The 21,947-nt window shown below is 44.9% G+C and overlaps 1 protein-coding gene across 2 annotated transcripts in view; it reads left to right on the top strand.

Moving 5' to 3' along the window:
* The window catches only part of BICC1 (BicC family RNA binding protein 1), a 1,115,336-nt gene that overhangs the window by 1,083,962 nt on the left and 9,427 nt on the right, over window positions 1-21,947 (top strand). For both annotated transcript variants that reach the window (XM_069611226.1, XM_069611225.1), the window contains one exon: window positions 15,830-15,929. In XM_069611226.1, the coding sequence (XP_069467327.1) occupies window positions 15,830-15,929 (100 nt within the window). The remainder of the gene's footprint in view (window positions 1-15,829; window positions 15,930-21,947) is intronic.

Raw genomic sequence — 21,947 nt, 5'->3', positions numbered from 1 at the left:
TGCTTACCTGGCTAGCTTCACCAACTGTCAGCTCGGGCACTCAATGAGCCTTGGAGGTGCCTGGGGTCACAGCCAAATGCTGTGCATCTCCCAGGCCTGCGTGACCCTCCCCCAATCCTGGGCCTGCAACGCAGAGCCGAGGTGTTAACCCTCAAGCTGCTGCAATCAGCAGCCAGCTGTGTTCGCTCTAAATCATTAAATGAGCGCGAAAAAAGACACACTAAGCTAACGTGTCTTTTTTGCGCTCATTTAATGATTTATAGCGGCAATTGCGGGAAATGCCAAATTTTGCGATTTTTTTTTTTTTTTTTTGCAAATCGCAAAATCGCCATAAGGTGGATGGTCTGCTAAATGATCATTATTGCCAAACTGTTTTCCATAAAGGGCCGCCACTATGGTTCACATTGTAGCCTGTGGGCTAATCAACAGACCTCAGTATAACTTGAAGAACAATAGGGCAACAAATGGCAGTTTGTCGGATTTAAACAATTTATTCTGCAAGTCAAACACGATTTTCTCATTTCGTCATAAGCTGTAAACAGCAGCTTGACTAGTACTTTTGTTCACAAGTGTACCTTTGACTGTGCAAGTCACTACAACCCAACATGCATCCAGTGCACCAAGTACAGCAACCATGCACAGATGAGTTCTGGTGTGCATGTTCACACTGCCACAGCACACAGAGTGGGTGGCAGCGAAAGAGAGGTTGGGCCCTTCCTGTGTGCCCAGAGAACAATGGACAACATGCATATTCTACTGTAGATGCTGCCTCTCACTCTATTGAAGGGGGAAGGGAACACAACACTGGGTGAATGTCAGGAGTTTCTTTAGAAGGAACTATTCCCAAAAGGATCACTCTGAGTCCAACCATCAATGAATGTAACCTAGGAGGAAAAGCACTCGGAAGATAGGAATGTGTAAGAAGACGGACAGTTATAAAAGTCTAGTGCCTGGAACAGACCAACTTGAGCCTACACAGGAGGGAAAGGGCAGGAGTAGAGAATCCTTATAACAGGGAGTTTTGTAATGTTGGTAAAATGAAATCACCATGGAGGAGCCATATAAGGCAACACGCCACCCAAATCCCTGTCAGACAGTCCATCAACATGGGAAGCCTAGCTAAGAAAGCAAACTCTTGAAAAGTGGATGCCGGGAGTCCTGCCGACAGTTATCCTGTAAGGTGTGGCATCACTTTTCCCCTGCCATCCCTGACCATCTGTACCTTACTGGCTTCCCACTTTTTAACCAAAACTTAGGAAATCCTGTCCTCACTCTCCTCCCACATGCCTCCCCAGGTTTCAGGCCTCCATTGGCCCCCTTCTCCCCTTCCCTCCTACTCTCCTCTTTCTCGCGCATAGCATCAGAGGAGGTCACTAGACAAGTCCTCTCTATGAAAATCTCCTCCAAACAGGTGCTCCCCAGCTCCTCCAGAACTATCAAAGACAACATTGCCTCCTTTGTGCCAGCCTTGGCCAATTTCTGTAATCACTCCTTTGTCACTGGCTCCTTCCCTCTACCCTCACACACTCCCATGCATCCTCTGCTCCAAAAGCCCTCTGCTGACCCTCCTGTCCAGCTAACTACTGTCCTATCTCCATTACCCCCTTCCTGGGCCACCTCCTGGAGAAGCTGGTCATCTTCGAACTGATCCAACACTCTCAATCTGTTGGTTGTCTCCACTACCACCAGTCTGGCTTCAGAGCAGTCAGAGGCATGGTAACAGTTCTACTGAACACCCGTGAAGACTTGTTCTCAAATCTTGATTACAACTCTCCATCCGTTTTTATCCTTCAGGATCTTTCGCCTGCCTTCGACACCGTCAATCATGCCACCCTGAAAAATCAGCTCGGTGACACCCTTGACATCACAGGCCTGGCACTGGACTGGTTGACCGCATTCCTCTCCGGCTGACTTTCATAGGTTCAACTGGGACCTTTCCTCTCCTCTATCACACTCTCCACCTGCAGCGTCTCTCAAGCCTCTATCCTCTTGCCCTGGCTCTTCAACATCTACCTTGCCCATCTGGCTAACCTGATCTTCTCCTTCCGCCCTCACTTCCATTGTTATGCAGATGACACAAAGCTCTGCTCCAACCTTCCCTCTACTGGCTCCTCTTCCTCTTCTCTTATCCCTGACTGTCTGACTGCTATTCGGACTTGGTGTGTTGCCAAGGATCTCTGCCTTAATGCCAGTACGACTGAGATCCTTCTCATTGGGACTCCAGCTCCCTCCTACCCTCTGGCTTCCCTCTATGGGTCCCCTCCCATCCCCCTCTTGTGAGGCAAAAAACCTTAGTGTTCTCTTTGACTCCCCTTTCTCCTTTTCTACTCACATCGCAGACCTTGCCAAGAAGCCCCACTATCAGCTGAACCTCCTCAGAAGCCTGCTCCCTTTCCTCACCTTCCCCCAGAAACGGAATCCCTCCAGAGCCCTGGTCTTCTCTAGGCTGGTCTACTGAAACAGTGTCTTTCTCAATCTTCCTTTATCTGGCCTTCGCCCCTTCAACTAATCTAGAATAGGACTGCAAGACTTATCCTTGGCCTCATGTCCAAGGACCACATCTCTGCAGCCCCAAAATCTCTCCACTGGTTCCCGGTTGCTGCTAGGATCAAGTTCAAGACACTCTGCATCATCCACAAGGCTTTCTGGGGCCTGGGACCCCACTGCATATAACTCTCTCTCCCTAAACACCTCTTTGGTCTTCTAGCTCCAACTCTCTGCAGATCAGATACTTCTCTATGCAGAGAGAGTGGGGTCGATCTCTCTCCTCCACAGGAGCCTCCCTCTGAATGGTCTCCCTGCCCCTCTCTGACTTAAGCCGGATCTCCTTCATCCCAGAACCTCCTCAAGACCCTCCTCTTCCCTCTCCCCTCCTCCTGCTTACACCCCCATCTGCTGCCTTGACTGGCTGCCTGTTTCCCTCTGAGTTCTACACGGCTCCAGGCCCGCCCACCAAGTTCACCCCCCTCCTCGCACTTAGCATGTAGACCCTCACACCCTGCACCCCATGCAATCCCTAGCACTTGTCCTCCTGACCTCCCCTTAGCACCCGCCTAGCCCCAGTGGCGCTCTTCCCTCCCCTACACCCCACTTTTCACTTGCACTCTTTATCCTGCTCTTCCCTTCCCACCCTAGCACTTCACATTTCGTGCAGACCGGCACCTCTCCACCCTCTCTTGCGCTTCTTGTTACTGCACTTGCATGAGCCGAATGTCACAGTGTCTCGTAGGACCGTTATTGTTAACTTTCTCCCTTGTTCCCCCATTTTATTTCTTGTGGCACCTAGAAACACCATTTGTTGTATAGGCGCCTTACAAATAACCAATAAATAAAAATACATGGCCCTGAGTTAACTGCACCAGGTGCTTTTGGAGATGATTTACGCCCCATGGAATCCCATGGGAGGGTCGATGGCAACTACTCGAGGAGACCCAAGAGATAACGAGACAAGTTCATTTGAAAAGTAAATCCCCCAATTGATTATTCTGGGTAGAGCAATCGCCCCCACTCTGCTTCTTGGGGTCAAACCACTAAAGAAATGTGGAGGAGGAGGCTTGCCAAACCGGATGATTGGGATGGGAAAAAGCAAACATTGGAAGACTCTGGAGAGGAAAGTCTGAAACCCCAGGTACTAAGGACTGAGACTAGCCACCAAGTTGATGTGGAGAAAGGATCCAGCCAGGCACTCCAAATTGGGGAGCCTAGGGAGAAATGTATTTTATTATAATGTATTGTGAGCCAAACCGTTCTTTGTAGGCGTTATCTTAGCTATTGTATGAATGATAACATTGGTGTGTTCCTTACTTTGGATAACCGGTTGTTGAAACATTTCTTAGTTTTACTTTAATGCTTTAGCCAGATTATAGTTTGCTTTTTCAGTTAGGAAAATCTTAATTTTATATAGTTAGGTTTTATGGAGTTATTTTGTTAATGAGGAAAACTTGACTTTGTTGTGCTTTTATTTATTTGGGACACCCCACTTTGTATTTCTTTCTCAAATGAATTTTCCGTCGCTTTTTTAATTTGTTTTCTCATTTGGGGATTTTCTTTGAGCTTCTTTGGCATGCTTATCCATAGTTGTCAGTAATTGTAGTGCTCCTCAATTGGAGGGAAAGTTGATGTTGATCTGCTCTAATGCTGCCTAGAATGAGAATCCAAGCCATCTGATTTCTTCAAACCTTTGAGACACAACACCGCTGCTACTTATAGATGCTGCTTCTAGGAGTATTGGTGGACCTGGTAGGGGTGAGGGTGGGGACTACTTTGGCATGGGTGGATGCAGTGCACGGTGCTCTGTTTTGGTGAAGCACGCAAACTAGTGCAGCAGCCGTCTGTATGCACTGAGACTAAACATGGTTTTAGGCATGGTTTTAGGCAGGGCAAACATTTCCTTTACAGAAGGCTTCTGCAACCTCCAGCTCTACACTTGTTTTGGAATATTACTCCCATGATAACTCTTAATTGACAATGCTGGCTAGGGCTGGTCTGAGTTGCAGTCAAAACATCTGTAAGGTTGTAAACCCATGCCCTAGTTGTTTAAGGAGTGCAGGCGTAAGAGCTCAGCCCTTTATCCCTTTGCTATCAGTCTCTTCAATATGGTATTATATCAAGGTGCTCAAGATGATTGGCACAGCAGAGGCTGAATTAGTTGTGAATAGAAAGGGGGTCATGCAAAAGTCAGGAGGGCCATCTTCTCTGCCATCCTTTCCCTTGGTGGCATGAGCCTCCTGAAACACAGATATCCATCTATCCCTACCTCTGGGGAATCATATAAGTGTGCATATGGGCGGGTTACAGTGTGAGGGCTTACGAGATCAGGGACATTGACAACATTGCCTGGCAGCTAAGTAATGTGATTGGTATACGACATCTTTCAACAGGACAATTGATGTGGCTGGCGAGGATGGTCATTATCACAGCACTGGCAGTGAGAAAACTGCTAATAGTGTCAATTTCATTTGTTTGGAGAAGTGGGGGCTGTTCATATTTCAAATCATCTCCTTCCCTTTTTTAAAAGAAAGAAATGCAACCAAAACAAATTTAAAGACTGACAAAACACTTCTTCAAAACAGGCATGTTACAATGTCTTCAGTTATTTAGTTTTAATGTTTTGGGTGAATGGCTCACCAGGATAGGCTATTTCCCATCAGGTTGAAACTGCTAAATGCTCAAGACTTCATCCTTTGCACTGTAAAAATGCTGCCCCACGTATATGGCTCTCAGGTAGGTTGCTTGTATTGTCAGCATCCCATAGAGCAAGGACTGTGACGAGATTGGTCACAAGTCGAGAACAAATATAGAGGCAAGGACAGACTCCCAAATATAATTAATAATGCCCCTCACCAGGAAAACGTTTCTTACATCTCGAGCTAGTTATTTGTGATACCAGAAAGAACAGTTTATTTCCGCAATAGTGATTCATTCAAAAATGTATTTATTTTCAATAAAATCCTGATATTTATATTTGATAAATCATAGATTAATTTCTACCAATATTTGACATGAGCACACGCTATTGGGTTACTGTTTTCCTCACACACTAATGTTCAAATCACTCGTATTTTATACATATTTACCAGCAACACGTTTGCGCCACTGCACAGAGAAGAAAGGTAAAGAAAAGGCAGTCCAAATTACACAGTTCAATTGCCCTATAGGACGCAAGACAATCATTTGTAGTAAATAGTGTGACCGGTGTACTGAATAGACATAAAACAAGTTGTTGTTCCAGTTTTCATTATATTATTGTAACCAAACAGACTTTGTGGGTCAATTAAATGAGGGTAGGCATCTCTAGAAAATGTGGGGAAGGACACAACTAAAGATGGCTTTATTTCAGCTCTGAGCAGGGTGTGACAAGGGGTCTCAACTGAAGAGGTCCTTACCTCAGCAATATAGTTCTGTGGGTGTTTACTCCTCATACTCAGAACTTTGTGATTAGGAGGGTGAAGGAAAGATGAACAAATACCACTGAAATATCCAATTCAGCTGTCAAGTCCATGTCTCGAACTTACTCCATTCTCCAAGAATTGAGAGGTCAAATATCCCGGCTTTGAGAAAATAAGCATTCGTTTTTCCCAAGTCCAAAGGCCACCATTCTGTTGTCTCCCTGATCTTTGCCTTTAGGTTGTGTTTATTTCCAGGTTTCCCAATAACACCTTCATTTAGTCCATTCCCTAAACTCTCCAGGACAGGGTGTGTTACTTTTCTTCTCACTCTGACTATCTCAGATACTGTTTTTGGCTGTGGCAAGACCCATGGGAGATGTCCGGTGTTTCCAAGCATCTGCCCCTGGTTGAGTGATGGGTCTCCCAAGTCTATCTCTCTGAGTCAAGAGGGATCCTGGCTTTCTCATTAGCAGCCTCGACCAGCAGTAAAACTTATTTCACCCCCGATGTGCTCTTTCAGGTTCTTATGTGAGGGTTTGGATGAATTTCTGGAAGTGGGAGGGTAGCCTGGTATCCACCCTCCTTCTCAGTGTCAAGATAACTATGTCCCTCTCTAGTCACTTGGTCTTGCCCCCTTAACCCCCTGGCAGTTGACTCCCGGTCAGCCTTTAGACCTCATAGACAGAAATTCCCTTCTCAGATGGTAACCCTCCTCCAACCAAATAGTCTCTTGTCAATAGACTCCTCTTAGCAGAGGGTAAACCTCTTTAAAAAAAAAAACAACCACAGCCTCCTCCCAAAAAGTTATTTATAGATGATTAACTTCCTCCTCAAAACGATGTCTGTCTTCCTAGATATTAAAACTACTCCTCTAAAGTAGCCCCCACCTTCTAACCTCCAACAACCTCCTTCCTTCTCCATACACCTCTAGCTCACCACTATTCTCCAAACACCTTTCTCCAGCTCCTGTTCGAACATCCCACCCTAGGAGACTGGCTAAGCTTGCTTTTATAAGCGTGTTCCTCCTTTCTGAAGTGTAGCATATGTGAAGGTTTTGTACATGTGTAGGGTGAGCTGGCATTGTTTTGGTTTGGCCCATGCGTCTGGGGTCATATGGTTTCTAAACCTCCTGGCTTGAGGTTATATCAAGACTTGCCACCATCTTGGATTCCAAAATGGCCCATGGACATATGAGGGCTTGCGCTTCTCCCTCCAACCCCTTAAGTTGGGCTAAGGCTGCCTCTCTAACATGTGAAACAGTAGTCAGAAGCCCATAGGTTATCTGGGGAAGTCGGTTTTCAATTAAAAACGTTTATCATTTGATAGATGTTTCCAATTTTTAATTGCAGCAACACTAGAGTGGGCGAACAATAGGAGTGTAACGTTGTATCTGAACAAATCCTGTGGACCAGGTGGAGCATGTTCCCAAATTGTTGTTTTCGTAAGGTCTCAGTACCAATCCTGCAGACCATGCTAGCCTGTGTCACCTGTTTGTGAGATGTCTCTGACAGAGTTGTCAAAGAAACACATGCTCTAGATCCTCCTCTTTCAAGTTAGATTTGTCGGGCAATGCTGCTGGAGAAAAATGTTTCAAAATCACTTTCTGGAACTTTAATTTTACTCAGCACGGCTGCCAAGGGTGACATTGAATAACTAAAGTTTCTTCTGACTTCTGAGCCCTGCAGCTTGGATCCCCTCAAGGGGTAGGCACCCATTCTAGTTTTAGACAAAAGATGCTGTTTATAAGGGAGGGGGCAGCTTTCCCTGTTCCAGGTAAAGACTGAGACCAGTCGTTAAGGTTCTGGTGCTTCGGCCTCCCATCATAGGCAAAAATGTGGGTCTTGATAATGTGCTTATTCCCCTGGCTCACCCTGGGGACCCACTGAGGGTGGTCTGGAGTTCCCCTGCTTACCTCCTCCGACATCAGCAGTCACTAGCTTGAGGTGGCGCACCTATGACCATGCCACTGTCAGTCCCAGGGTCAAGCAGGGGATACGTGTCAAGCTGCACCACTTGCTGCACCTTTGTACCTATGATCCAGGTCCAGGAGTGTTCTTGGGCTTCCACAGTGACTGGAGGTCTGATCCAGTTTGGTAGCAGGCAGCACGATTTAACCCAAACCTGGGACCTATCGGACAACTCTGACCCAAAGGGGAGGCGGCTTCCCAGCACTAGAACTTCAGCCACCCATGATTTACATGGTACCAGGACAGTACAGACACTGTATATGGGTGGTGTGTGTGGCCCACCAGAGTCAATGGGATGGCAGAACCTGGAGCTAGAAGAGGCGTTTGAGTAGAGAGCAACTATGTAATCAGAGAGCCGGAGCACATAGGCACAAGCACAGATGATGGCTGAAGCGCAAAGGGGTAGCAGGGAAGGTTGCCGTGAAGGGCACTAGCAGCAATAACCGGGTCACAGGCTACAAGAAGAAGGAAAAGCAGACTGTCTCCTCGTGCACAACTGAGGAGGATTGCAACGCATTGTTCTTGTCTGCACTGGTCCATTTAGCAACACTGGTGTGAAAATGAGGCTCAGCCTTGTGCTCTACATTGCTCACAACAACGGCCCACACATGGTGAAAAGCGCTCATGGAGAACCGTGACATAGGTCCCCCATGCATGCGTGCTGCACAAACCATGGCAGCCCCCATACGAATTGTGGAACACCAGGAGTGTGGCCTCGGAAGACCCTGGGTGGTGACTCGATACACGTGCCACAAAGGATAGTCAAGAGGCAAGGGCGTCGTAACAGATACAGAGTTTCGAAACAGCTTAGAAAATAGTATCTTGACTCTAAGGATATCAACCATTTTTAGAAAAAAGTCCTACTAGTTTTGGTATTCTGATCTGAAAATTTCAATGTTGAAGATCAATGCCTTGTTTAGGGCCTGAAAATGTCCATGGAACACTCCGTAGGTATTTAATAACGGCTGACCCCAGAGGCAACTTATATAGATATTTGCAAGGAGTGTAAATAAAATATTATTACATTCCTTTTCAGGTGGGTGTCACAAGTTCAACCTTGAAATAACAAAAGAACAGAATAGAGGGGTAAACAATTTAGGCATGTGTTCCTCTAGTCAATGCTAGAGTATGTAAATTAAACAAGATTTAAAATTAGCAATTTACAATCCGTTGTACAGTTAACATATCTTTGGTATATAAGATGTTGTGTATGACAGAAAAGCCTCAGTGGTTCTGGATAGTGTAAAATATGCATAATGGGTGCATTGTATGCAGTCCAGTTTCATTTCTTGCCCCATGTAGATTAAGGATGCTGGGCGTCCATCCAGAGTCCTCAGACAGAGTTAAGGTGGAAACATTAACACGAGCTGAAGTGGGAGTGATTGAATTGGGATCCGTGGAACCGGTTTCTTTAAAATCATTTTACAGGAGAAAAGTCATATTGGAGGGAATGACACAATGCAAAACTAAAAGGTGAGGGCTGGAATGTTCTGAATCAATCATAACCACAGACACAGCGCTGGCCAACACTCCAGACTGTCGTTTTTTCAGCCTGTCCACATATTACAGAAGGGGAATGACCATATGCAAATCAGGATTGGTCTTGGCCCAAAAGGGCCAGTCCAGCCCAAAATGCTAAATCATATCCCTTCTGCACGAGACCATCCTAAAGGAATTGGAAACTCCTATCACAGTACAGGATGACTCCATCAAAGACAAAACTTGGTGCACAGACATACAACTGGCACTAACCAACAAAGTATCCAACCTCCAAACAAAAATTGCCCTAAAGAAAGCCTCTCTGCCAACTCAACCTCTGATAGTCAAAATTCCCTCATCCAACAACCCAGAATCCACCCAATTCCGTTTCTCCAAGGTCTCAGTAATTGAGGTAGAGAAGACCATTTTGACCCTCAAACCTTCTAATTGCAAAGGCGACCAATGCCCCGCACAACTGATCAAGGATGCGGCTAGGGATTTAGCCCCCTTTATCACAAAACTTATCAATGCCTCCTTTACTACGGGCACCATCCCCCGCAATCTAAAGGAATCTTGGGTACTCCCCCTCCTAAAAAAGCAAACATTGGACCCCAACATTCCTACTAACTACAGGCCCATCACCACGGTTCCCTTCCTACTAAAAATATTAGACAAGGTAGCATACACCCAAATCCAGAACTTCCTTGAGATGAACCATCTCCTCGGCACCCGCCAATCCGGTTTCCGTACGCAACACGGCACAGAGACTGCCCTTATCGACCTAAAAGCCCAAATAGATTCACTCAGAGACGAGGGAAAACTAGCTCTCCTCCTCCTTCTAGACCTCTCAGCCGCCTTTGATCTGGTGGACCATAAAGTCCTATGTAATCACTTGGACTCGGCTGCCCACTTCTCAGAGGAGGCTATAGTCTGGATTCAATCATTTCTTAGTGACAGGACCATGAGGGTGTTCTCCCCCGCAGCGGCAGCAGACCCTATCCCAATCACTTGCGGAGTGCCCCAGGGATCCTGCGTCTCGCCGACACTCTATAACATCTTCACCAAGCCACTCTTTGACGATCTTGATAATCTGGGTATCACCTACACTAACTATGCAGATGATACTCAGATTCTCTTACCACTTACTGGGGATTACGTCGAAGATCTGGCTCTGGTGAATAGAGTCTACAGCATCGTTCAGGCATGGATGGCCAACCATGGCCTATGCTTGAACGATGACAAAACAGAGCTCATCATCCTGGGCACGGCAGCCCGTATCTCCAAACTTAACCAAAACTACTCCGCCTTCATCATCGATGGCAACACTATCAAGGTCGCCAGAGAAGTAAAAACCCTAGGTTTTTACCTTGATGCGACACTATCTTTCACCAAACAGGTGAACTCACTGTCATCATCCACTGCCTATACATGCAAGTTAATACGAGCTGGGAAACCATTCCTTTCAGAGGACAGCTGTCTTATTCTAGCTAGAGCCCTCATTTTATCGAAACTAGATTATTGCAACGCCCTCTACATAGGGACTACCAAACAAATCATCCACAGAATCCAAGTGCTCCAAAACAATGCACTTAGAGCGGCCCTAAGTATCCCCAGAAGTGCACACATTTCAGAAATAAGACGAAAACACAAATGGCTTTCCACCCAAGAAAAAATCAACCTTAAATCTGCGTCCCTTATCCACAAATGCCTAAACAACAAAGCTCCCTGATACCTCTCAGAACGCTTCAACAGGAAAAATCCAACGAGACTCACAAGGACAGCCAGCCCCAACTGCCTCCTAGTGCCCAGATTCAAACTAGCCACCATTGGAGGTTCCAGCTTCCCAGTTAAGGCAGCACAGTTATGGAATTCCCTACCCCTTGCACTCAGATCTGACCAAACCTTCAATAACTTTAGAAAGAACACCATAAAATGGCTTATTGAGAATGCGACATAGCGTATGTCACTTTATACGTAACGTCTTCTTATAATGTTTGTACTAACCTGCTCTTACTGTTTGATCGCCATAGATTTGACTGTTTAGCTACGCCTTATCTGCACTTGCACTTGCCCTACCCTGCAGATTCGAAATGTCCACTATGCCTGTAACCTGTAACGTTAACTAATCTGTAACCTGTAAACGTTAACTAAGCTGTAAACGTCCTTATTCTCTTGTGCCCTGCTACCCTAGGGTCTGGTGCGCACAATAAATAAATAAACAAACAATGATAGTCTGCAGGGTTGCACAGAGTTGTGCCTGTGTATATGATTAAGAACCTTACACTCATCACCTTTTGGTTTTGCATAAGTCACCCTGAGTGGGGCGAGTATGCCCAGACACAAGCTATGTGCCTACTGGGCTAGAGACAAAGCTACACTTCACTGCCACTTAATTAGACTGAAACATATCTTGGGGTTGCTTGTGATCTTGTGCGGAAGGGATGTGATCAAGCAGTTCAGGCTGGATTACTCCTTTCGGGGTCGGACCAAGCCTGATGTGCATATGGTCTTTCCCTTCTCTGTAATGGCTTGGCATGTGAAGAACCATGGTCTGGAGGGTTATCTAGAGCAATGAAAGAGGTTAAGATTAATATCTGAACCCCCCAGCCATCACCTTTTTTTGAGTTGTAGGAATGACTAAATGACACTGAAATCATTGAGGGAAGAAACTGTTTTAAAAGTTATCTCCCTAAAAGAAAGTAATATTCCATGACTCACTGATTGTTAACAAACCATAATCCTTCCTCAAGATTAAAACAAGATTCAGACATGCAATCTGTAACATTTATACACCAGGTAACACTTTCTTTTCTGAAAGGATGCAAAGCATTGGTGCCAGGATCTCTAGTGAGGGACAACAATTCAGCGACTTTGGGTATGGAAACAAATGAGGCCTTCTAAGCCATCTGCCTTTGGGAGAAATATCGCTGTGTCTCTTAAAGAGAGCATTGAATCTGGTTATGGTTCCATGCTCGGTATGACCCTTGGTTGGCATGTTGAGTGGGACCTGGAGCCAGGGGATGACACCAAATAGATCAAGCTAACTTTCAAGAGGGTGCTGGGTGGCTCTCCCAGAACTTGTCCGCTCTCCCAATCTACTGTCTACGGGGGCCCCAGTGGATATGGCAGAATTGGTTTGATGGCAAAGTGAATATTTTCATAAGATAGCCAGTGGTTTGCGTACCTCAGCAACAAAAATACTATTGAATACTACAAATGTTTTGGACCATGACCATGATCACTCACCATTGACTATGCAGTCTATGGCTGATTGGGCATGTAGCCCAAAACATCTGGAGTGCCAAGGGTTGCAGACCCCTGACCTTGGAGGGTGACTTTGTGGAGAATCCTTATGACAAGGTCATTCATAGGCGATCCTTTCCTCTAAACAATCTAGTTAAATGTAAATGTGATACAAGGATCAAGACAACAGCTAGGATGCTCCCTTGAAATGTATGTACAGTGTAAAAGGGGTGCCTATCTGCCCCCTGTCAGGGGGGGGGCCTGACCCCCCAAATGCCTTTGGGTGTCAGAAAGAGTGTGGTACCCCTTCCTAGCCATTCCTTACTTGACAAGCCCGTGTTGCGGGAAGCTGCCACAGAGGAGAAGGATGTCTCCAATGCAGCCTGTGCCAGGATTGGGTGGTAGGCCACCGGAGAAGGCGGAGTACCAATAAACGTTGTAGGATGCAGCAATTGTAGCAACGCCAGTCGGGAGAGAGATGACACTGCATGGGAATCACCGGGTTGGCTCAGCGTTCTGGAGCAGAGCACAGCTCCTGCAGAAAGTGTCTGCAAGAGCCTGCACAGGGGAGAATAGCCCACTAAATCACCAGGGACCTGTGTTAATAACACAGGGCCTCCTGAAAGTCCATAATGATAAGGTCCTGACTAAAGCACCAGGGGTCCCATTAACAAAACAAGGCCTCCTGAAAATAAAAAAAAACATAGGGAACAGCCCTCTATAGGGCTCTATGCTATCCCCGCCCCTCATAAACATACTTTGACTGCGTGGGAAAGGGTGGGAGGGTTTCAAGCCTTTTTTGAAGTCTCCTCCCAGCCTTCCCCCCCTACACTCCTCTGCAAGTCATTGGCAGGGAGAGCTGGCCAAACCTGGGAGGGGTGGGCTATTTAGGAGGTGAGTGAGGAACAGTTTAGTGTGGGTTGTAGTTGGGTGAGGACAGGAGGCAGAGGACAACTTCTGAGAGACCAGAAGAAGCGAGTACTGAAGGAGTATGAAGATTGAGAGGGGGGTCTCTGGAGTGGTTGTGTGTGGGAGTTAGGAGTGAATGTAGTAATGATTAGTAGGAGTAGAGGGAGGACATGGTAGTAGCTGTAAGTGGAGGTAGTGTTAGTGGAGTAGTAGCAGGAGTAAGAGGTAGACATAGTAGTATGAAATAGTGGTAGTAGAGTGTGGTTGTGAGAGTGGAGAGAGAAACGAGGCAGTAGTAACATCACAGAGCTAGGTGATGTGGATGTGATAGGAGTAGAGGAGTGGTGGTAATAGTGAAAGGCGGTAATGGAGGAGTAGTGGTAAAAGTGGTGAGGAGGTAGTAGTAGCAAAGAGGTAGCAGTGACGAGGAGGTGGAGTTGTAGGAATGAGGGAGAAAGGTAATATCTGAGGATGGAGGTAGGAAGGCAGTGTGAAAGATCAGGATAGTAGCGTGGAGTGGAAGCAAACATCTTGGGACTCAGGGTAGAAGAGGGTCATTTGAGACTGGGCACGCAAGCTGATAAAGTTACATCGAGTGAAAGAAGGTTCCATCCCTGTACTCCCTAGAACTCTAAGCAGGGTTAGGAGACAAATAGCTAGAAGGCCCCTAGGGAGTCAGGTAGCCATTATTTAGGGAGACCACTGCATCTATGGAAAGAACAGACAGTAGTGGTTACCTTGCCCTAGCACTAACTGGGTTAAGGACATTTGGGTTAGGAGAGGGAAAGAGGGACTGCGGCACTGCCCTAAAATCTGGAGGGATCCACCAAGCCCACTTGTTTTGTAATATCCCGAAGAAACCCCTTTGGATTGAAAGACAGCCTTCAAATGGTTATTTGTGGTGACCCTGCAACAACAGAGAATTATATCCACAGGATGGGTTGTCAATTTGAGGGCACAAGACTGGAAGTGGAGGATGATATATGAAGTTACGATGATGAGGAGGAGAGTCCTGGATTTTAAGTTTAGTGGCCTGTTGGATAGGATGGATGGTCGGAGAAGAAAAAGCAAAATTGGCGACACATCCAATTAAAGGGGCTGGGTGAGGATACAGGTTTAGGTGAAGTAAAGGGGGAAATGGTAAAGTCTGTCGTAGCCTGTGGAGATTCCCAGGGTTGTCAGAAGATTGTTTTGTCTACCCAGAGCACATAACACCAGGGCCTGCATGTCTGCTGTTAAGTACATGGTGTTGTTTTTTCTACTTAGATTGTGATAGTGAGAAATGTCAGATTGATGGTCAGTTAGTTTGGGTCCAGCTTGTGAGGTTCTGTGCTGTGGTTGTATATTGAGAGTATTGTTTGCTATCCGGCTAAATTTGGAAATAATTTCCCACAGTCTTAAAAACATTACACAATCAGTCTCCTCCCTTACAATAGATTTCATCCTAAGGGAGTTGCCCAAATCTCATCTTTGTGAACTGAGAAAATAAAGACAAGCATACGTAGGAAAATAAAATACATCCGTAAAGTGCTTTCCGGTGAATGCAGTGGGCTAATTTCTTAATTAGGTAAAGTTAAGAGTACAAAAGCCAAAACTTGAATACATTTTTGTAGGTCCACCCCTTAAACAAAAATAGTTAAAGATGTATGATAGTTGCTAGCTTAGAAATCCCTTATAGTGGTTCATTGAAATTAAGAAATGTTAGAAACACAACCACACATGTGTTACGATGGATGATTGTCCATTCCATGTAAGTATTGTCAGACACAAAAATTCATAGATAGCGCTAAAGTTTTATAGATTTTGGTGCTCTAATCAATGTCACAAGGGATTTAAATTTCATACACGCCCATGGTTGTCTGCCACAACTCTTGAATTTTGTTTACGGGATAATACATTACTATTGAGAATACAACTAGCTGATGTCAAGATAATACCCAGCATGGGAATTTAGAACTGATATCAATCTGCAAAACTATTGTTATGGGTTAGTAAGTTGTTTAACCTCATCTCCAAATCAAACCATTCCAATAGACATTCTAATTTTCAATGAACAAATGACTGAAATAAGTGCACCAGTATGGAAATCAGAGTTCTTTTCTTTCAAATTAATTTAACATTTTGCTGATATGATAGCTTAAGGTTTGGCAATGTGTAGTACTGTAGTGCCCTATATTCACTTTCCATTGCTGAGGTGGAAAAGCTTCTGTTGCTTAAGTTTTATCCTTAAATATGAAAGATGTCATTTCACAAGGGCTGAAAAAGAGTGTTTGCCCTTCAATTGAAGTACATCACTTTCAAAAATCAAATTGTTTACTAAAATGTAGTTTTTGATTTTGACAGATTGACCTGCAAACATTCCTTACCCTCACGGATCAAGATTTGAGAGAATTAGGGATCACCACGTTTGGAGCCCGAAGAAAAATGTTGCTTGCAATCTCAGGTAAATATATATCAGTGATGTCTGAACTAAATCATTTTAGGTTTAAGTTTAAATGGGTCATCTCAGGTATTTGGTAGAATGATCTAGCATTCCCGATATTTTAAATCATAACTTCATTATTGGTTTCTCTAGAAATCAATCTGCATTTCATAGTTAAGTGTTGACATACATTAGTTCATGGGTCTTCCTCAATTGGCCGATTCTTATTTTATTTATTCTTATTTTATTTGAATTTTTGTCCAATGCTGCCGCTACTCAGTGGGTCTCAGAGCATCTTACAAGGTTCAAAGTTCAAAATGCAGGAGGAGAAACAGCAGTTAAAACATCCTTCTGTGCAGGAGAAGATAGTATAGACAGCATATCCTTTATATAAAATGATTTACACTCGTGCTGTGTAAGCAAGGTTGGGGATTAAGATGGTGGATCGATGCTGATGAGGTTCTGGTGTCCTCTTCCTAGATAAGAGGTGCTTTCTGAGAGCAACCTTGTAGCCCTGCATATTGTGGTCATGTTCTTCATATCAAAGGTTAGGAATTCTGGTGTAAGGGCATGAGAAGGATAAAGGCGGAGGAGTTAAGGCAGCACAAAGGAGTCAGAGATCCACTGGCTTGCGGGGGCATGGGAATGCACAGTGTGATTTGGGGACTAGTTAGTGAGAATGTTAGCCATGACTAGATTTGTGTACAAATATAAGCGATGTGAAGAGAAACCATTGTTGGAGAGAGAGCCAACTCACATGTATGAAGAGTGCGCAAGTTGCAAAGTTTAATATTTTGTTGGGGAGGAGGGTGGAATAGTAGACTGGAACTTCCATAAGGAGACTAGACCAGTAGTTAAATTGGCTGAGGGCAAAATAGATCAAGGTTTTAGTAGGTAGGATGAGGACAGACCTGGTATATATTGTGTAACGTAATCCTGGTGGTAAAGCTAATTAATTGATGAAGCAAGACGGTCAGGAGGGAAGGCAGAAGGGGTGGTATTGGTAGCTAAATGATTTTGTTGATAGATGCATTGAGCATTAAGCACAGATGATTTACCTGGTGACAGTCCATGGTCGAGACAGTTATATGAGAAGATAACTCTGGGGCAAACAATTAAAAGGAGAAAAGGGAGTTTTTATGTTTTTCTTGAATAGGTGGTATGAGAATTTAAATGTAGATATTATTTCATGAGAGAAGTGCAGAGCCTAAAAAGAAGGTAGAGAACAGGTCCTTGATGAACTCCCACTGAGTGGACATGCCATTACTTGATGAGGTGGAGAACAGATTTTATGATAGGTAGGTGTCGAGCCAGTCAAAGGCATAGTCACAAATGCAAATCTTACAGCATGTAAGAAGGAGGCAGGGTGATCAATGGCATCGGAGGTGTCATGGAGGATGGCCATTAAGGAGAGTTTAGAGTGGTGAGCACTGGGGAGGAGGTTGGAAATGTGAGTATTGCAAAATCCCATCATTGTCTGCTGAAGCACCCTGATTGATGTGGTTTCCATGGTCTGCTTGACTCCAGGAAAGCAGTAATATGCTTCAACACTATGCCTGCTACAAATTAGGATTAGTGAGGGAGGATGGTTGGCAGTGTTGTTGAGGTCATAATGGGGACGTTTTAGGATGGGCAGTTCAGTAGCTATTTTGTATCAAAGATGGAAGGCCCCGGTGGTAAGGGAGATTCAAGAGGGGGAGAGACAGGAGTATGTTTGTGGGCCTAGTTTCTTGATGGGCTGTGGGTGAATGGGTCCACAGGAGCAGAATGCGTGTTAGCAGACCAGTGGAGGTTGTTTACCAAGTAAGGGTTGTGGCGACAAATTATAGTGAAGAGGAAAGAGCGGGCAGTGGAGAAAGGAGGAATGCAGAGCAATAGAAGAGCAGTCAGATTTTCATATTTTGTATATTTCTGAAGTGAATGGGTAGATATTGGATTAGACAGAAGTAAAAATGGAGTTTGGGTACAAAGAGGGGACAGCGTGGTCCAGAGGTTAGACACTTGTTTGCAGTAATGGGAGCAGAGATGAGGATGGTATAATGGTTGGACTAAACCAACTGTAGTGCAGCCAAGAGTGCTTGAAGGGATTCCTTGTACAAGATAAGAAGTGAAGGTGAGTTGGACTTCCACCAGCATCCTAGAAGAAGTTTCATGGATGTCTTCAATCGGATAGTTGGGGAATGATGCAAAGTTGGGGATGGTAATGAAACTGGGTGAAAGAGTAAGCAGTACTTTTTGTCAAATGATTTGACAAGTGCATGTTTAAAGTCCACACATGGTTGCTCAATAGGGCTGGCATAGGGGCAATACTAAGTAGGAAACATGACGGGACATTGTCTAGAAAGGGAGCTATGGCATGAGATTTGGATTTCATTTGCAGTGGAGGGAAAGACAAGCAGACCAAAAGAAGGAAAGAGAAAACAAGCAAGAGGGAGGCATCAAAGAAGGCAGGGTAGTAAGTAGTACTCTACGAGGAGGAGAGGCAACATCAAGAGTTACCATGGTTGCAGCTCAGATGGCTCTGACAGGCTACTGGGGAGTGATCAGAAAGGATGGCATCAAGCGCAAGGCATTGGGCATTTTTAGATATTTCGAAGGTTGAAGTCACCTATGAAGAGGATAGAGGCCTAAATGGGGCGGGATTAAAGAGGGAGGTCAAGATTGGGAATGCAAGGCTTGAGTGAACAAGGGGTTGGTAGATGATATGGGTATGGGCAGATGGGTTTGAGCAAGGATTCGAGCATCAATGTGCTCCATGGAAGAGTGGAGAAAGTTGGAGGGGGAATGAGGGTCTGGCCCTGCCTTATGCCAGTAATTCTAAGTGCTAGTTGTGGAGAGTTTGATGAGGTGGTCGCATCAGCATGGAGGGCTGGGAATGGTGCAGTATCTTCAAGTGAGGGGGCAACCCATGTCTCAGTAACTGCTTTGCGGAAAGAAGTTTTGGATTTGAAATGGGTTATTACTTTGGAACGAAAAGGATAAGATTGGCATGGGTGGGAGTCGTCTGAGATGGGAGGATGGGAAGCTCAATTCAAGTTCAATCATAGTTTTTTTTTATTTGTCTTCTCAGAATGTGAACAAGTTAACAGGCATGTCATCAGTTAATTCTTTGAGCTGGCCCTTATTAAATGGTGCCCTCTACAAGTATCCATCTAATCTTGATTTTGCTCTGTAAAAGGTTCAGACACACGGAACAGTGTCAATGCTGACTCCAGTAGGGCATTCCCAGACCCCAGTTTTCATCTCTAAGGAAAAATGTCTCCATGTTGCAAGGCAATGCATTAATTGAGAATTTGCCTTCCACGATGCTTTAATCAAACTATTCCATTGCACAGTGTGTCTAACCTGCAAGGGATATGTAACTAGCCTGTGTATTGCTCATATAACTTTAATACTTTCATGGGCAGCAGCTGTATGTATTTGTATGTACCATAAAGGTTGACGTTCAGCATCCTAGGTTGTATACGTTTACCCAATTTTGCATTGCGGATTGGCACTTGCTGTCTGCTTCCCAACCATTGGCAACCTGAGGACCATCAGTTAATGATGTCCCTGGGACAGGAACATATGTAAACAATAGAGCCTAATTCCAGATGCCAGTAGGACACGTAACTGTGGCTCCATGACTGCACTTTCCAATGGCTGCCACTCTCTACTGCCGCTCTCCACGGTGATCACATGCAGGTTGGTTGGTGCATCAGCTTCTGCATTGCAAGAAGCACATCAGACGTCTCCTTATGTTAGGCCAGTCAACCTGGCACCGATTTATGCAGGACTTTGTGAAAGAAAGTAGTCTCCAAACTGCAGCCGCTGATTAGTGGTTATGGTCAAACGTGCACAATCCATTTTATACTCTCTGTGCATCTGCTGGTTTTTCACCCTTAGGAAAGTATACAGCAAATTCCAAGACCATAACCATCAGCTACTACTTAATCTCGACCTTTGACCCTCACTTCTAGCTTCCATGAGCATGATAATTTTTTTCATTTTCTCGAAATTCTTCATTACTGATACTTTATTATTGTTTAAAGTAACACATTTATTTTGTAAAATATGGAGATCGGCCTTTTGGAAACTTCATCAGTCACACTGAAAAACAGAAAATACAGACATCAGCAACGGACATGGCATGTACATCAACTTTGAAATGGTTACCAAAACATTATAATGGCTGAGTCTTTAAGTGAGAAATTACAGTGATGAACCCTGTTCAAGGGCAAGAAACACAATACAAAAAGCAAGACCCCAGAAAAGCTTACACCAAATGTCCCCATTGCAACCCAAAAAGCCCAGCGAAGGACCCCTAGAGTGACAAAAAAACGTCAGAATCTAGGACTTTATTGTCTTCCCGCTGAAGCTAATACAAACGTCATGGAGCAGGAGTCTTTCTCGCATGTATGTAGAGAGCCTATCCTACTGCAAGACCTCAATCTTTTCACTTATGTGATCTCCCACAGTTTATTCCACCGTTTTTGATCTGTGGTTCGTCTACTGGCCTCCAAACCTAGCCACATTCAGATGGTGGTTGATCAGAGTTGAGTTGTTCCCACACGTAGGGTAAACATCATCCACCACATCTCCCACTAGTATCACCCACATGACGATTGGGAGCTGTACACCCAATATGTTTTTGATAAGTGCCAAGGCCTATTCCTCTAAATTGGAGCCTTCCTACAAGACCACCAAAGGTGCACCATGTCCCCATGAACCCCACAGTTCCGCCAATACAGGGGCGGGATCACTGTTTCTATTTTATGTAATCAAGCAGGAGTCGTATACCAACCATACAGAATTTTATAGGCACATTCCTTATTCGTAACACACTTGCAGGACTCACCCTTTGTCAAATTCTTCACCCAGGAATCCTCAGAAATAGAAACATTCAGGTCCCTCTCCCACTGGGATACAATGGGAAGGCTTTTGGGAGGGTCATCTTCCTCAAGAAGCCAGTATAAAGTGGAGATCTTTTTCAACCTGATCCCCTCCCATAGCCATGTTTCCAGTGCCGAAAGTTGATGTAGGCCCACCCTTTGGATCAAGGGGTTGGTGGCTCAATGTCAAAGTTGTATATATGAAAGGATTCACTCTCCAGGATTTGGAATTGTTTACACTCAATAAAGGTGAGAGGAGCCTCATCACGGTAAAAGGAGCGTGGGGCCCCTCTCCTCCATGCTACATAGGCCCATGGTTAGAGACCGGGAAGTGATTTGTAGCATTACCCAGAACCGGGGACAATGAACCCAGACCCCCTGGGGCCTTAGGAATTCATAGAGCCATGTGCCAATAGTACAGGGAAGTAAGCATAGAGGAAAAGAGGGGACCAATATGAGATCTAGTAGAATAATCAAGGAACAGGAGTGCTTGTAGTACCTGGCCTGCAAGTCACTACTCAATTCCCCGCCAGTGGGTGGGGCGAAACTCTGGTGACCAGTCCGTGTTGTGAGCCATATTTGCTGCAATCACATATTGTTGAAGAATCAGTGAATTCAGGACACCCCTACATTTGTTTGCCTGGAGGACCTTACGTCACACACTGGGTTTCCTACCAGCCCAAATAAAATGTGGCAACTTCTTCTGGAGCACCAGGATGTGAGGGGAGGGAATCGTAACTGGGCGAGCGAAGACGTAATAAAGTACTTGCAGATCCACATTCATTTTGACAGCCGTGATCCTACCCAACCAGAATAATTCCATACTCTATCGTTTCATCTCCTCCCCTAATGCATCCAGTAGAGGGGGGAAATTCTCCCGGAGCAGTGTGCTATATCTATACGATGTGTCAATTTGACACCTAAATAGTAGATGATCTCCTCGTTCCATCTTAATGGGAAATCCTGTATGATCGTGGACAAGACTTCCTGAGATTCTGAAACATTGAGGCCAACCGACTTGTTCGGATTAATGGAATATGCTGTAACCTCTCTGAAAGCCTCAAGGTATGCAAGGAGAGCAGGAAGAGTATTCTGGGTATCGAACATTGTCACAAAATGTAATCTGCATATAGCACAGCATTTTGCTCTGACTGACTCACACAGATCC

Source organism: Ambystoma mexicanum, chromosome 8, assembly GCF_040938575.1.
Source record: "Ambystoma mexicanum isolate Mex_15411 chromosome 8, UKY_AmexF1_1, whole genome shotgun sequence".
Lineage (NCBI taxonomy): Eukaryota > Metazoa > Chordata > Amphibia > Caudata > Ambystomatidae > Ambystoma > Ambystoma mexicanum.
This window is presented reverse-complemented; position numbering and strand designations above follow the sequence as displayed.